Here is a 16,854-nt window from a genome sequence, read left to right on the forward strand (position 1 = left end):
AACCTCATGAATAAAATGTGAAATGTTTGGCTTTACAGGGTTAGCAGATGATTGTTTCATCTACAAATGAGACCATTTAGAGTTTCATGACGAGTAGTCAGAACTCATGCCCTCAAGTTGGACATAAAAACAGCAACATAAGGTGTTTCTACTTACTTTATGGTTAAAGGATGCTGTGTACCAGCTCCAAGCATAACAGAGACTCCCAACACAAACTCTATGTGAGCACAAAAGCAAAAAAAAAAAAAGGTTTCTTATGTGAAGTTCATCTGGTCATCAACATCTGGTGAAACAAGGATGCTCGGATCAACATCAGCCGGCCATTCAGTTAATAGGGGCACAAAATAGGGAAAAAAGATGCTAATAATAATAATAGTGAAACAATATTCTTGTATAGTCAGACCCCCTCTTCTGTAGGACAGGAGAGTCAAATGTCGTCTGAAATACGGCTTACAGTTAAACTCTAACTCACATCACTGTTTTCGATGATGCCCAGGACTTCGCAGTTCACTTAATGGCCACCAGCATCATTCATAACAGTTTTCTGAATGTCAACACTTCTATTTAACTTGACACCCATGACTCTGTCCTCTCTTTATCCTCCCAGTGCCGGCCACCAAGCTCAGCACTCTGACTCGCTCCACTGCAGGACCTTGTCACGCCAAATACGACCTCATGGTCTTCTTCGAGATCTGCGAGCTGGAAGCTAACGGAGAGTGAGTCCTGTCTGTTTGCATGTGTGTCGCTTACATACCATCACAGTTGTGTTATAAATACTAATCGACTGTTCTCTGTCTCCAGCTACATCCCAGCTGTTGTGGACCACAGAGGAGGGATGCCCTGCCACGGGACGTTCCTCCTGCATCAGGTCCACACATTTCCAACTGAAAGAATAAATATATTAGACGCTATTGTTCCCCTCGATTAAATATCTAAATCAAACTGAACACTTCTCTTTTCTGACTCCACAGGGCATTCAGAGGAGGATCACCGTCACTATTGCTCATGAAACCGGGAACGACATCGAGTGGAAAGAGGTGAAGGAGCTGGTGATCGGTGAGTAACGTCTTTTAGTGTCCAGAAATCTGAAATCAAAAGCCGGCTCCTGCAAAAAAGAACAGATCTCACCGTGACTTGTTTGACGTCAGGTCGCATTCGAAACACGCCGGAGGCCGACGAGACCATCATAGACCCCAACATCCTGTCTCTCAACATCCTGTCGTCTGGATACTTCTGGCCCAAACATGACGACAAGTATGAATTTGGACAGATTTTTGATTCTGTACATGATTTTTTTTTTAGTGTTTTCTCTATTTTTATTTGCTAATTTTATATGTTTCTGGCTTAATTTGCTATTAAACCCACATTGACAGACCAGATGCTTTTATTTAATTTTTTCCACATTGCTTCCACGTGTGTAACGTCGCTTCGAAGCTTTTTTCAGTTTGCACGAATCAGTTTGTTTTGCTGAGTTTAAAACTTTTAACCACTGCAGTTAAAAGTTTCTAATTCGAATCTTTTTTCTCTTTTGTTAATGGCAGCGTCTCGTTGGGAGTTGATCATAGGTATACTGACAATCATTTTGATTTAATCGTTTCAGTTGTTGTTCGTGGTAGCAAAATGTTCATTTGCTGGCAGGATTTTTATGAGATTTTTTTTTTTGGTTCCGTTAATATGAATAAATGCTTTTTTCTCTCTCTCTCTGTAGAACCTTCTACCGGTTCGAGGCAGCGTGGGACAGCTCCATGCACAACTCTCTGCTTCTGAACAGAGTCACTCCGTACGGGGAGAAGATCTACATCACCCTCTCTGCTTATCTGGAGGTAAGAGAAAAGAAATGTAATGATGCGTTTAATGTCAGGAGAGCGGGTGAAAAAACCCCCTCAAAATCAGCCACTTCGTTTGTCTCACATATGTGTAGTTGTAGCTTTATTTTGGGTTTCATTTAAATGTGAAATGTGCAGCCATGTTTGTAGTTCTTTTTTTCAGATTATCCCCATTAGACTTTAACCAAACAGACCGATCATCGTTAAGGATATATTTGGAAAACGATTAATCCGTCTGTAAAAACAAACTGATTCATTCATGTTTCGTATATTTTGTCTAGATGGAGAACTGCACTCAGCCGACGGTTATCACCAAAGACTTCTGCATGGTGTTTTACTCTCGTGACACCAAGCTGCCGGCGTCCCGCTCCATCAGAAACCTCTTCAGCACCGGCTGCCTCCGGCCCTCCGAGAGGTACACGTTTAGGGATTCTCTAAACTGCGATGTCTGAATGCAACGCTGTCTTCCTAAATGTAATACTTTTTTCTTTTTTGTTTAACTTGTTTCTCAAATTCACCTGTAAAATCTTTCTCCTTCTCAGCAACCGCGTAACAGGAGTCTATGAAATGACTCTGTGCCACGTGGCCGACAACGGAAGTCCAGGTGATTTAAAATAGCAAGAAAATCATCCTTGAAAAAAAAAACAAACAAAGATGTTTTTTACTTAAAGCATGGATTGTTTTGTTCCTCTTTCATCAGGCATGCAGCGTCGTCGCAGGCGTGTGCTGGACACCTCGGTGGCGTACGTCCGCGGGGAGGAGAACCTGGCCGGGTGGAGGCCTCGCAGCGACAGCCTCATTCTCGACCACCAGTGGGAGCTGGAGAAGCTCAGCTTACTGCAGGAGGTCAGTGCAGCGGACTGAGGGGGGCTGATAACGGAGATGACACCAAGAAAAACAAAACAGAGAAGGATTAAATTATAGATTCTTGTATTTGGCGTGAGTCTTAGCCTCGTAGAATTAACACATTTTGTTTCAGTTATATTCTGTACATGCTTTTTCTGAGGACAGCAATAACATTGTGACTTCAAGGCACCCAGATCTTGTGAAAACAGATTTAAACAAAGCACTCATGGTATGAAAGGAAAATCTTGCTTATTTTCCAAAATTTAATTTTTGTCTTCAGGTTAATAAAGATTAAAAAAAGGTTAACTTTATTGATCACTGTGCAGAAGCTGTAGTGAGTGGTGCACATTTTATATGGATGTTTTTTTGTACTTGGATTCACCTCTCAGGCTCCATACAGGCTGAATGAATTTATTTGTGAAGATTTTAGGGAAACATGCTGAGAAAGAAAACTGCTACACAATTTCTTCACATTTTTTCTTGACAATTCTAGTAAAAAGAAAACAATTCTGTAGTTAGAGTTAATATTCTTCCAAAAAAAATTTTTTTTCTTACTTTTTCTCATCTCATAATTTATTTACTATATTTCAAAATGATTTCAATGCAACTCTGTTTAGGTTGAATATATCTTTTTATTTTTATTGTTTTCATGTCCTCCTTACTAAATGCAGAAATTACATTTAGTTTACATATTTTACAGGAGTTTCTTGCAGAACAGGAAGGTTTTAACTTGTAAATCAGAAAAAAAATTCCAAAAAAGCAAGCAAGGAAGTGATCCATTCATTCATTTGCATTTGGAATTTTTCCTAAAGTATCAGCGAAGGAGACTTTTTATAGATCAGCTTTGTACGACTAAACATCTTTTCATCTTTGTTTTTGAGACCACGTCCAGTCAAGTTAAATTTGCTCCTGTTTTATTTTTGTTTTTAAGGTGGAGAAGACCAGGCACTACCTGCTGCTGAGGGAGAAGCTGGAGGCGACTCTGCAGGCGGGTCAGGATGCTCTCTACAAGAGCAGCGACATCAGCGACTTTGCAAAGAGTCCCGTCTTCAGCCACAGTCCCGGCGGCAGCCCGGCCCCCGACAGCCCCAACCAGAGGCAGAGGGAGCTGGCTGCTAAGGTGACTGCCGGTCTCCAGAACGTCCCCTCATTCCTACTTTGCTTCTGGTTTTGTTCTGGCTCTTTTGGCGTCGTCTAACAAACGAAACCCACTGCTGTTTTTCCCACTTTCCTCTCTCTAGTGTCTGCGTCTGCTGATGCACACCTTCAACAGGGAGTACAGCCAGGTGAGCAGCAGTGCCAGTGAGAGCAAGGTGAGCCCCAGCTTAGGCCCTCTAACCCGGCCCAATAATGATTCTGAACCTAATGTTTACAGCTTCACTAAATATTTAAGCCCCGCACTCCGCCTCTGCAGTCTGCTGTTGCATCCTTTCATGTTTCTTTCCATTGCTCAGTAGAGATTCTGGTCTTTTTTCTTTCTTTTCACTTTATTTATCCCCCCTAATTTAATCTAGCTCCATTTTCTTAACCTTCTGTTTTTACAACTACCCTCCCAGCAGACCTGGATTAAGTATTATTCACATTTTTTTCCCAAACCAACTGGATGAAATGTGCCAGATTATATATATATTTTTCAGAATAATACTGATTCAGGTCTTTTGATTAATTCTTCCAAATCCCACGTATCGATAAATGATCCCTCAGACTGATTCAGCATCTCCTCCCCTCTTTACCCGACCCCCATCCCTCCTCTTTAGAGACTGCGAGGCTTCCACCAACATGTTAAACTCTCCTGCATGTCCTCTTTAACCCGTTAATCAGCGAGGGGCTCTTAGGCAACATTACAGTGGTGGTTCTTCAGTACATTTGCTTAGAAAAACGACAAGAGTTTCTGATTGAGTTGTTCTCTGAATGCATGTCTGTGTCGTCCTTGCTTAATTGTTGCCGGTATGTTTTGTCTGTATCTGTATTCGTCCCTCTCGTCCCGTGTGTCCTCGTTATTCTCGTTTCCACGTGTGTGCGTGTGCGCGTACGTGTGCGTGGGTGTGTTTTAGCTTTCTGAGATGTCGGCGTCACTCATGAGAGACACGTCTTCTTCTGGACTGAGCACGCTCACTCCCTCGTCTACCTGCCCCTCACTGGTCGAGGGACATTATGACATCAGGTGAGCAAATGGATCCTAATCTTTGAACTGAGCACACCTTTTGATATATCTAACACCCCCAAGATGCTGTTTTCATTTATTTTTCTTACATTTTGGGTTCAGTCATTTGATGAGCATCATGTTTTTACAGAGAGAATCTTTAATTGCATTTAGCATCAATTGTAATTCATCTTAGATTCCACATTTCTTCTCATTTAATCCATAAATCCTCAAAATATATGCTATTTTTTTCATTCACAAAGATGCCCTTATATGTGTTTAATATGCACATAATAGAGCTTTTCATGAATTTGGTGTCAGTTGGTTACACCGTCATACAACAGACCTTATTTCCTTTAGTAGAAAATGACCGGACAGCATAAAACATTTCTAATTGGATGTAGGATTTTATTTCTAATATAATAATATTTACCTCGTTCACTGTGCTAGTCTGTGCCTGATTAAAATGTTTTCTGACCCATTGCTCAGATATCCTAAAAGGAGAGCTAAGAGAAGGCGACCAGGAGTTCTCTTTCAAAGCAGCAGTTCGTCTGGTCAGTTAAACCTTGTTCCGTTTCTGTCACATTGTGAATTAGTTTGTTTTTTATTGTCGTGCAGACACACTGAGCCCAGTTCAGGAGCATCCACACCGGATCTGGACCCGTACAGCCCAGTGGACAGAAAGAAAGCTCTCAGAGGATGCACCTTTGTTCCTGACATACAGGAGATCCGTGTCAGGTAGGACCACATGAAGCCACAGTGAATTACGTTAACATGGGGATGGGTGATATCGACAGTCACTGTTTGTTTTCAATAACCTTTATTTGGCGTTTTTTAAATTCAACCACTTTTCCTATTTATCAAGGTGCACAGGAGACTAATAATACAATAAAAAAACACACACACAAACAAATGTACACACAAATAAGGACCAAGTATTTAATGCTAAACGCAAAACCAGGATATGCAAGCCTTGTGAACAGTGTAAAGGTGCCGCATCATGCTGGGGTTTGACTCAAACTATAAACAGGTGACACGCTCACCATCAAGAGATATGATTGGCACCTTACGATCTTAGGAAGCGAGCATGCCCGAGGTTTGTTCATGCAACTGAACTTTTCATTATGTGCTTTCATGGCGGTTTTGTATTTGGTGCATTTAAGTAAAACTATCAAACACTCCAACAATCTATTGCTATCAATGAAATGTCTTATTGCTGATACATCGCCACCATTTTGTCACCCACTGATTTAATTTAGATGCGTAATTAAAAAAAAACAAGTTTGTCATGATTAACAAAACCCATGACATACACAACATATTGTTATGTAGTAAAGGTTGTGGACATCAGGTTCTGTTTTGCTGATACTTCCGTCACTGCAGTTCAGAAATATGCTGCAGATTGTTTTCCAAAATGCTCAACTATCACAATAATTTGATGTAAAAATGCGTATTTCTTTTCTCCTATGCAGTCCCATCGTGTCAAAGAAAGGCTACCTGCACTTCCTGGAGCCCCACACCAGCGGCTGGGTGAAGCGTTACGTGGTGGTGCGCAGACCCTACGTCTACTTGTACCGCAGCGAGAGGGACAGCGTGGAGCGAGCTGTGATCAACCTGTCGTCCGCAAAGGTGGAATACAGTGAAGACAAGCAGACTTTACTGCGGGTACGATCGAAGCCTCGGTTCAACGGTTAAACTGATTACAGAATGCACAATTAAACACTGAGCAGCAGCTAAAAGAATCTTAATTAACCTCTGAGCGTTTCGCGTCTCCAGACTCCCAACACGTTTGCTGTGTGCACCGAGCATCGTGGGATACTGCTGCAGGCCACCAACGACAAAGAGATGCATGACTGGCTGTACGCTTTCAACCCGCTGTTAGCCGGCACCATCAGGTGAGCGATGGAGAAACAAACATCCACAAACATTTCAGAAGTTTCCCTGAAAGAATCTAAAAATGTAAATGACTACAAAATAATCCTGCAAAGAATAAAATGCCACGTCATGTGAGATTGGTAGACTTCAGATTCATTGAGCTGAACTTAATTTATCAAATAATTAACAAGAACACAAGCAAAATGTGAAGAAATATACAGTAGTTTGTAGTTTGTTTGTTTTTTTGGGACTCCTTGAGTTTCTGCAGGTTGACAACCACAGATAGTCTTGTAGTTGGTGCCCAGCAGGTCAGCTGGATAACCAAAACTCTAACCAATCACTCATCATATGGGCAATAATATAGGCAGCATATAAATATATTTAAAAGGATCTTAGTCAGTCGCCGGTGAGGACACCCAGGATCTTTCTGCGTGGAGTTTGCATGTTCTCCCCGTGCAGCGTGGGTTCTGTCCGGGTTCTCCGGCTTCCTCCCACAAGGTCCAAAAACATGTTGAGGTTAATTGGTGATTCTAAATTGTCCGTAGGTGTGAATGTGAGTGTTCTTGGTTGTCTGTCAGCTGGGATAGACTCCAGCCTCCCCATGACCCTAGTGAGGACTAAGTGGTGTATAGATGATGGATGGATGGAGGATCTTAGTCAGTCCTCTAGAAATCAGCAGATATCTTCTGCACAATTAAGAAACCCTGAAGAAGTTTCTGGCCATTTCTCTGCTCCTTTTTGCTCACTGTGGCCTCAACTTTCACTGCAACATGTATTGAAACAGCACAACCGTGGCTAGAAGTAGAGAGAATTTAAAAATGTATGTATATATATATATATATGAGACACATTTTTTATGCATCAGTCATGAAAAAAGGAAAAATGAAACCTAAATTTCCTTTATGACTTATTGTACCAAAAAGAAAAAAAGAATCACAATGTCAAAAAAAAACATTTCTAACTGCTCATAAGTGTTACCAATACTGGGGAAAAAATGACGGCCTTACATGCTGTAGATATTTCACTGCTTATACTTTTATTTAGTTTTCACACTTGGTTTTTACAGAATCTACTTAGAGCAAGTGTTTTTAATGAGGTGTAGAATTAACTGATTTGAATAAATTATGACCATTTTAAGCTCTGATTTTGTAAAACTTTCCAACAGATGAATAATTAGCGCTGCTGGAAAGTTGGATGTCTGAAGTTTCTCTCTTTGGCTCCGATAAATGGTGTAATTTTGGCGATTTTGTACAAACGACGTTCCTTTCAAACCCGTTGTTAAGTTGTGGTGTGCAAAGGTTTAAGTGGCCCATAAAAATAAAGTTGTTAAACATAACTGCTTTACACACACATATATATTAATTTATGTTATTTCTCCATTTCATTAATTTTTCCCCTCTGCTCCCATCAGGTCAAAGCTCTCCAGGAGAAAGTCCGTCCAGTCGGTTCCAGCCGCTCAGAGGATGTGAGAGGTGAAACCAAGCCTGGCGGAAAAAACAACAACAACAAACAAACAAAACAATACAATCTAAAAGCTCAGCTCAACATCCTGCTCCTGCTGAACATATAACAAACTTATACATAGAACCATTTAAATATCCCTCCCTGTGATGGCCGCCCTCGTCCCGAAAAACCACTCGGTCGCTCAAAAAAAAAAAACCCCATCCTCTGTCTGTTTTTTGCAGTCACCACCTCGAACCCTGCATGGTGTGCTCCCCTCTGACCTTTAGCAGAACAAACTAACCACCTTAATCCGTTAATTAACTTACCTCTGCTGGGCATTGGGACGATTAGTTTTCATGTACATGTAGAAACCTACCCTGTAAAAAAATAAATCAAGATAGTATGTGGCCAGATCCCTCCTTCCTCTAGCGTAGTTGTAAACGAACATTAGCCATCGACCATTAAAAGGGGAGAATGAAAACATCAACCCGGATGTTTCTCTATGTAGAAGTGTGTTGAGTGCAGCGATGATAGCTCCGTATCCGTCACATGCATACTGTACATTACCTCAGTTTGGATCGGCTCGGTGCTCTGCAGCGTAGAGTATTTGTTTCACCGCAGAGGTTTCAAATAGCAAAGGGATAAATCGCTGTTGCTCATCATTTTACCGTCGAAGTAGCATGAGGAGGGATTTGTTAGGACAAAAGGATAAGCTGTTGTACCTGTGTCATTTTTTTATTTTTTTTTAACTGGCTCTGTGAAAACTGAGTTCGTTGGCTAGACTAAGGCAAAGTAATCCACGATCAGGAGAGATAACTCATGTCCTCGCCTTGTTCTGCTTTCTTTATTTCTCTTTTTTTTTTTACACAATCCCTTTTTAGGTACATCACCACAAAGGAAAATGTCGTTTTTATTGTTGCTATCGTAGGTTGTCTGCACTGTTATTTCTTTGTGACAGGAGCACTGACAGTTTTGTTTGCATGGCACTTTATTGTCTTTATTGAGTTGATGTCTCGCATCATGTACTCAACTGTTTTTAACCAAAGCTTTTTAATTTTCTCGTTTTAATCGTTTCAAATCGCTGTTCAACTGTGCAGTTAGCAGACAGTTGAGGAAAAATTGGGATTTTTAAATGAACGGTTTGACATTTTGGGACGTGTTTGGCCTCTTTTGTGCCGGAAGTTAGACGAGAAGGTTGATAATTCACCTTGATAAGCTCACGTTTGATCCATAAATATCCATGGATGTTATGTGTATTTCCTGTTCAGGCACATTGCCTCCCGGAATAAAGACACAAGTGTAAATGTACGGTATTAGTGAGCTGTAGAGGTGCTCGGAGGTGGATTTTTGTCACCTAGTTTGTCACCCAGCTTCATATTTATGGGGTTTGCTTGTATGAAAGTGGTGCCGATCAGTCCCTACGCTGGTGTGTGCAGAGTTTCCCTCCATCAGGGAACATTGGTTATTTATCTATAAAGCCTCTCCAATTCAACACTGCACACGCTGTATCAGCACGTGACAAATAAACAATCTTCTCTTCTAACTCCTGGCGAAAAAGCAAAGATGTGAATTTCCCGAAATGCCACGCTTTTCTTTTAAACAACTACCTAAACTCGTGTTTTCATGGCAAACCGGGAGGGACAACTGCACCGTGTGCGGTTCGTACTTTTTAATCAAACAAGCACTTATTCTGTCTGTTATGGGCCAGCAGAGTCGCTACACTAAATACGTTTACGATATAAGACTCCTCTTGTAGCTAAATAGAAAGGACAAAGTTGTGATTGACCATGGACCTGCAATCCGTCGAGGGCAGTTGCTTCGAGTGGACAAGAGCGTTGTCCATGCACCAGATAGTGCCTCCCTTTCTTCACCTCTTTTTTCTTCTCTCCCTCCATCATCTGCGTCTTCAGCATTGAAGTTAGTTACACGTGTCCAAGATTAAGCTTTTATGTAGAGTAACAGTAGATGCTATGGATCCTTTTTTCTTTTTTTTTTAATTTCGATGATCTTTGTCAATGTTTTGGAGAGTGAATATTATCGATGATCCTCTATAGTCTGTTGGTATAGCCTGTAAAAGTACAGTACAGCGTATATCTCATCATCATGGACTGTAAATGTTGCCTTTTAAAGCAATCCCCCCTCTTAGCTTTTGTACTGTAGCTGCTAGATATTTGACAGCCCGATGCTCGTGTCAGAAACCAGTCCGGTATGATTAGCTGGGTGTTGTTATGACTTTTGTGTCCAGGGATGGTTTTTAGTTGCTTTTATCAGCCTTCGTTGTACCAAGGTGGCCCTGAATGTTGCTTTGCAATCAATATTATCAGTAAATGGAAAACACTTTATCATGCTGGAATGAAAATAGTGGGTCCTACATCTGCTCAGATACATGTTATTATGAATTTTGCAAATAAAGCTTTTGTTTTTGTACATCTTACACCAAAGGCATGGTCGGCCAGCCAGTCTGCCTTTCCTATTTTCCCCTTATTTCTTTATGACTGGTTATGATCAGTTTTTTTGGAGCAAATCTGACTCACAGTCATTAAACAGAAAGGATTTAGGACTCTGTGTGCCACAGGCCAGCCAACCTGTTGAGCAGTACAGCCTAATACTGACAAAGTGCAGGACAGCTGACTCTGACCGGTCGTATTTTACGTTTTAAAACATATTATAGCCACTGCGGCTACTTTATTTATTTTTAAATGTCCGTAAGCAAAGAATAAATTAAGTGTTTTGGGTCATCTTGGTGCAATCGAATCTATTTAGAAAATCTTTTATTGATAAATCCTGTATGTTGTCTGCTGGCACAGAAGACAAATGGAAAGTTTTATTTATTAGCTTTGAAGGATAAGTTATGTTCTTAAACTATAATGCACTTACGCACAAAGCATCTTTATTTAATATGATTTTGTATTATGATGTTTTTAGAATATATATATAATGTGTGTTTTTAAAAAAAAGCATCATGGCCCTGTGCTGAAAGAAGAAGAAGAAGATCAGAGTCTGCCTTTTTATTTTTGCTTCAGCGGTCAAAACACCACCACTGCACCAAATTGCATTGACTTTTCAGTTTGCAACTGATGATGACTTGCAATGCTTCCAGCCCTATAATACTTCAAGGGTATCATGTTAAAAAAAACACTTTGTGAGACAGTTTTAGCGTGCTGGCCAATAATTGTTGAAAGGTACATGAGTGGATTATTTTATATTTGGCTGCTTTTTAACTGTCATAGCTCTGGATCGAAGCATGCAGGTCCACTTATCTTCTGCTGTGCCCCGCCCCTCTCTCCTGCCTTACCGCTTGCTAATGACAACAGCTTTCCACCCCTCAAGTGCTGCTTGTAAAGTATTGTCATTCATGATCCTTGTAATGATTAACTGGAAACCTTCCTCTTGGCTCTGTCTTGTATATAAATGGAGATTTGTGTGTTGGGTCTCATCACGCAGATGATATTAACTCTCTTTTCCTCTGTATACCATGATGAATAAGAATAATTGACCTGCTGCTTTGTCAAGTGTCTGCACGGCAAAGAGTGCCGACGAGGGATCGGTGTCGCGCATCTCATCTCGGCGTGGTTGAGGTGGCGGTGATCCCAGCGTCTGCAGTCTTGCTCGGAGCTGCTTGACAGAAGCAGAGCCGGGTCCCGGCCTGTGATGAAGTCTTAATCTCAGTGCTCACGTTTATCTTTTGAGTGTTCTGGAGTTCTTTCTCATGTCTGTGGACACATAACAAAAGTTGTCAAGAAAAAATAAATAAAAAAAACAAGGCAAATAAATAAATGAGTGTTGAAACTTATCAGTTCTTTTTTATTATTATTACTTTTATTACAGTCAGTGGAGTTTGCAGTGGTTTTTTATGCAATTTAAATCAAAATTTGTGTGTGTGGAGTTCCACAGGGATCAGATTCTGGTCCCCTGCTGTTAACTCAGTTATGCAAAGTCCTGCTGGGATGCATCATCCAGATGACACATACTTCTGGAGATCACAGCTACGTTGATAACCCATTATCATTAATATCAGCTTCACCTGGAGTTCTCTTAGGTTGATAATTAATAAAACATCTGTCTTACATTTGTCTGTACACATCTCACAACAAAACTTGCATTGCTGTTATTGCCACTACATATTTTTGTACCTACAATGTAGTAGACATTAAGAACAATGATGCAAAGGAATAACAACTCCTCCGAGACCTCTTATATTACATGACTAATCCTATTGTATATCCTGTAAGAGGCCTACACTGACTCATAACTGTTATCCCATGTCAAGCTGAAACTTCCCGAAACCATGGATCAGCCCGTAGTACCTCATTTTAGTCAGCTTCTCGATATGTGCTTTCAAGCTACCCAGACCACAATCTGATCAAGCATCCACAGGTTGTGTTACCACAAGTTACAACCCACAGGACTAAAGGTCTTCCTGCCAGTGTCCATAGGGCAACCCCCTACATATCCAGTGTCCAGAGCTGCTTGGGTGACACATGGCTATCTGTATCTACAGATCTAAAGCACATGGTGTTTCCTGGATGTCACGTTTCTTCGTGTTTTGTTTTGTTTTGTTTTGTTTGTTTTACAATATAATAAAGTGTTCTTGTGTTTTTGCTGTCGACCCCAACAGGACCGTGTTTTTGCAGACGGAGCAACCTAATGAATGAATACCAGATCACGGCGCTACTCTCATGTCTCTTGCATAACAGTTTGTACTTTTGCTCAGACTGAACACATGTGCGAGCCTGTGTGAGGCTGCGCGTGTTCCATTATTGATTATGTGCTCACCATGTGCTCTTCTGCAGCAAGGCCGGTCAGACTAATCCCCTGACACAGAGGCAGAAATACCGGACCAGACACAAAGGCCTTGGACTGAGTGAGGGGCCGCTGCCTCTCATCAGGCACCGAACAAAAAGTTTGGTAAGGTGCTGTAGGTCTTTTCAACGTAATGAATGTTGAATATTTAACCACGTGTTGGGGTTCTTTTTCCATAGCTGCCAGTCTATGTGCCCTGATCATGTATTAGCATTACTTTGTTGCACAAGACACTTCAATCTGAAGCTCTGTAAACGGTGTCGGACAACAAAATAAAAGATGGTGATCAGAAACCAGAGTTAAACCAAATGCATTGTGAAACTTACAAAACTGCTTGTTTTACAAAAGTATACACACTGATAATATTGTGCCGTTCCCCCTCGTGCAGCTTTGACCTATTGAGTTACAGAAATCAAATCTCTGGTGGTGTCTGATGGTGTCTGAGGTCTGTGAGTGAGGGCTGTTCCGGCTCAGATGCTTGACTGGATTGAAATCTGAGGAGGTTTGGAGGCCAGGTCAATGCTTTGGGCTCTGTGTCGTGTTCCTCAAGCAGTTTCGGAGCAGATTTTGAAGGGTCACAAGGCCACAGAGACAGACAGACAACCACGCACAGTCACGTTCACACCTATTGATAATTACTGCAAGGAGATAATCAACGTCATTCACGTCACCTGTCAGCGGTTTTGGTGTTGTGACATTTTAAAAGACACTTGTTATGTTGCCCTTCATGGTAGAAACATAAAAATCCGCTATCATTGGTGGCTCAACATAAAGTCTGCAAAACGCCAACCTTTAGCAAAACACCACAAAAAATAGGAATACAGTAAAAGTAAACCTACTAACATGTGGCCCAACAGAATTAGGAAAACATGCGTTCTGCAGATTACACTGTTGGCTTCATCAGGACGTGACCTTCAGCGAGCACTGGGGAAGTTTGCAGCCAAGTGTGAAACAGCTGGGATGAGAGTCAGCAGCTCTCAAGTCTAAGGTCATCGCTCTCTGCCAGAAACCAGGGGATTGTTCTCTCTGGTGTGAGCTTCTGCCCCCAGTGAAGGATTTTTAGATCTTGTTCACGAGTGATTGGAAAATGGAATGTGAGATGGACGGACTGCAGGTGTTGTTGGGAAGACGGAGCTGAACCAGAGGGTGAAACTTTTGATTTACCAATTGATCTACATTACAACCCTCACCGATAGTCATGAGCTCTGGGTAGCGAACTAAACAACAGAGTCACTGCTCCTTCGCATTGAAAAGAGCCAGTTGAGGTCATCAGATTAGGATGACTACCTGGTGGCTTTCTTTTAAGGGTTTTCTGGGCAAGTCCGACTGTAAGGAGACCCCAGGATAGACCCAGAACTTGCTGCAGGGATTACATATCTCATCTGGCCTGGGAGCAGCTTAAGAGCAAGTGGGAAACGATGCTGGAGCAAGGGACGTCCGAGAGGCCCTGCTTTGCCACCTGCCACCGTGACTTGAGCATGGATCGGTTAGTCTCAGTTAGCTAGGCAAGTATGAAGACCGGATTGGATGGCAGTAATCAATAAATCGCAACTTAAATCATAAATGAACAATCACAAATCCGCTGTGATGAAACAAGAACCTACAGACAGTGCACCAACATGGTAATGTGAGCAGAAAACACATCTGTCTACATGTGGCTGCTCACAGATGTGGCAAAAAAATGGTGGCTGTAGCAAAGTCAGGTAAACTGTCACTGCCATCAACTATTTGCCAGCAGAGGTTGCTATAGTGACAAAAAAAAAAAAAAAAGCAGCCCTTGGTGTCAGAAAAGACAAATCTCAAGGTGTCAGTGATGTGTCCTGGTACAAAGAGCAGCCATCAAGCAGCCATGCATAATGTACCAGTCATCTGGCACCACTGTAACATCGATCTGAGCAGCAGGCTGCAGCCGACTGTAAATTGTCTCCTCCATACATCACAGAGGTATCAATCTATACTTCCAGGTAATGGTCACTCTATCCCACTTCTTTAATTATGCACACTAAGAAGGACCCCCATCTGAGGTTTGGATCCAGGTGGTGCTGCTGCTCCTTAGTCTCTCCGTTTATTGGCTGCGAGCGTGAAGGGACGGACTTCGGCTGCTGGGCTTTCTGCACTATTATTTAATTTTTTGCACTGTGTTTTTTCCACCCCTCAGTTATAGTTTTTTATTGCAACCTGCCATCATTCGTCACATTTCTGGTGATTCCACGGATTTCAGGAACATATTTGTAAGTACTGTATGCATGTGCATTTTCATGAATGGAAGAAACAGCACTTATGCTATTTAAATCAAATTCTAATTTAGGATATTTTGAATATAGGGAACATATATTTGATAAGATAGAGATATGCTGCAAGAGATTAAGATTTATTACCTCAATAACAGCTACTTTTTTTTGTAATTCTATGATATTATATTTTAACAGGTGATTTTAAGTAATCTTTTGTGTTTATTTGCACTGATATGCAGCAAAAACATTGAACTGCAAATATATTGCAACCTTATAGTGTAAGGTGAACAAAGATAATGTAGTGTATATAAACACCAGTTACAGGTGAAATGTTCTTTTATTGGATTAGTTATTAATGAATGGAAATGCTAATGTCATTAAGTCTTTCTAAATTACAGTGATGTATTGTGTATGTGAAGCTTTTACAAGGTTACCACTGAAAAGGCATCCGCTTCTTAAAGTGCTTTTAACTGGCAGAAAAACACTGTAATTGTCTGTGTAGTATCAAGGCTATCGAATGGCATGAAGCTTGTGAAAAAATCCTGTGAATCAGGAAGGTTACCCGAAGCAGGATATCATGTCTCTCCACACTCCAACATGCTTTCTCCAGCACTCTGTGTGGGCTACGCTACATTCACCGACTGGTGTCCAGTTTCACCACTTCTTGTTTTAGTTCCAAGTACTACGAGCTGCGTCTTTACATTAACTGTTTGTGTGTGTGTGTGTGTGTGTGTGTGTGGCCATTAGGGAGGTCTCAGTCTTTTAGCAGATTACTTTCTCCGCCCGTGGGGTCTTCTATTGCTTGTTTTATGTGTTCTGTTTTTGTTCCTGTCATTTTCAGAAACAGGAGCTCCTGTGACACCGGAGTGTGAATGAGCAGAAGCAACATGGAGAACAATAAGGTGACCAGTCATCAGTACAGAGACTGAAATAAAAGTTTCACCTGAGCAGCGTCTCGCAAACATGTCGTGCAGTGCTGGGGGTCGTGCGTTACGAAATAAAGCGCTGGTGTAATCACATTACATTTGTCTGTAAACACAGTCATGTTTTACTGTTTCTAAACTCAGTTATCACAGTACAATTACAGTTTTGTTTTTTGATCAGTTTAACCCAGTGCTAGTGCCAGCTTGGCTGTCACAGATGATCAATTGTTTTTACCATGGCATTCTTCTGTGAAGGGCTCTTTGGGCTCATTGTTGGTCAACTTTGCAGTCGGCTTTGAAGTAAATATTTATTAAATCAATTAAAAAAAATACATTAACTATGTCTTCTTCATTAGGTTAGAGGTTTGTGCTGATATGCGGCCATATAAAGTGCCTAACAAATGTATTAGACAGCCGCCCAATGCAAGCTTTATGCCCTAAATTAACAGCATTGGTAATTACCAAATTCATTTTTCATGTTTCTGTAATAGAATAGAAAAGAACAGAAATACTTCATTAATCCCCAGGGGGGGGGAAATTTGATTGTTACAGCACAAAGATAAAGTTACCACCACCACAAATACAGATAAATAAGCAAAAACAAGCAATAAGAAATATAAAATGCAAAATGTACAATAAGTGTAACAATAAGTGTCAAGTAGAAAAGTCCTGTGTGGAGTGTAGTGCAAATAGTAATGTGATGTAATGGTTAAAACAGCAGTATGTGGAAGCTCTTTAACTAAAATTATATTTTTTATGCT

At 41.0% G+C, this 16,854-nt stretch overlaps 1 protein-coding gene across 6 annotated transcripts in view; it reads left to right on the forward strand.

Moving 5' to 3' along the window:
* Positions 1 to 11,926, forward strand: part of kif1ab (kinesin family member 1Ab) — a 28,627-nt gene extending 16,701 nt beyond the window's left edge. For 3 of the 6 annotated variants that reach the window (XM_008285763.1, XM_008285760.1, XM_008285764.1), the window contains 16 exons: positions 608 to 716; positions 802 to 868; positions 972 to 1,056; positions 1,149 to 1,254; positions 1,542 to 1,565; positions 1,709 to 1,823; positions 2,108 to 2,241; positions 2,369 to 2,430; positions 2,527 to 2,672; positions 3,604 to 3,792; positions 3,914 to 3,985; positions 4,727 to 4,836; positions 5,434 to 5,553; positions 6,288 to 6,480; positions 6,592 to 6,710; positions 8,102 to 11,926. In XM_008285763.1, coding sequence (XP_008283985.1) covers positions 608 to 716; positions 802 to 868; positions 972 to 1,056; positions 1,149 to 1,254; positions 1,542 to 1,565; positions 1,709 to 1,823; positions 2,108 to 2,241; positions 2,369 to 2,430; positions 2,527 to 2,672; positions 3,604 to 3,792; positions 3,914 to 3,985; positions 4,727 to 4,836; positions 5,434 to 5,553; positions 6,288 to 6,480; positions 6,592 to 6,710; positions 8,102 to 8,159 — 1,709 coding nt within the window. In that variant the 3' untranslated portion in view covers positions 8,160 to 11,926. The remainder of the gene's footprint in view (positions 1 to 607; positions 717 to 801; positions 869 to 971; positions 1,057 to 1,148; positions 1,255 to 1,541; positions 1,566 to 1,708; positions 1,824 to 2,107; positions 2,242 to 2,368; positions 2,431 to 2,526; positions 2,673 to 3,603; positions 3,793 to 3,913; positions 3,986 to 4,726; positions 4,837 to 5,433; positions 5,554 to 6,287; positions 6,481 to 6,591; positions 6,711 to 8,101) is intronic. The other 3 variants (XM_008285761.1, XM_008285765.1, XM_008285762.1) reach the window with 2 other exon arrangements.
* Positions 11,927 to 16,854: the final 4,928 nt, after the last annotated feature.

The sequence above is a fragment of the Stegastes partitus genome, unplaced genomic scaffold, assembly GCF_000690725.1.
Source record: "Stegastes partitus isolate 25-593 unplaced genomic scaffold, Stegastes_partitus-1.0.2 Scaffold415, whole genome shotgun sequence".
NCBI classification, from domain to species: domain Eukaryota; kingdom Metazoa; phylum Chordata; class Actinopteri; family Pomacentridae; genus Stegastes; species Stegastes partitus.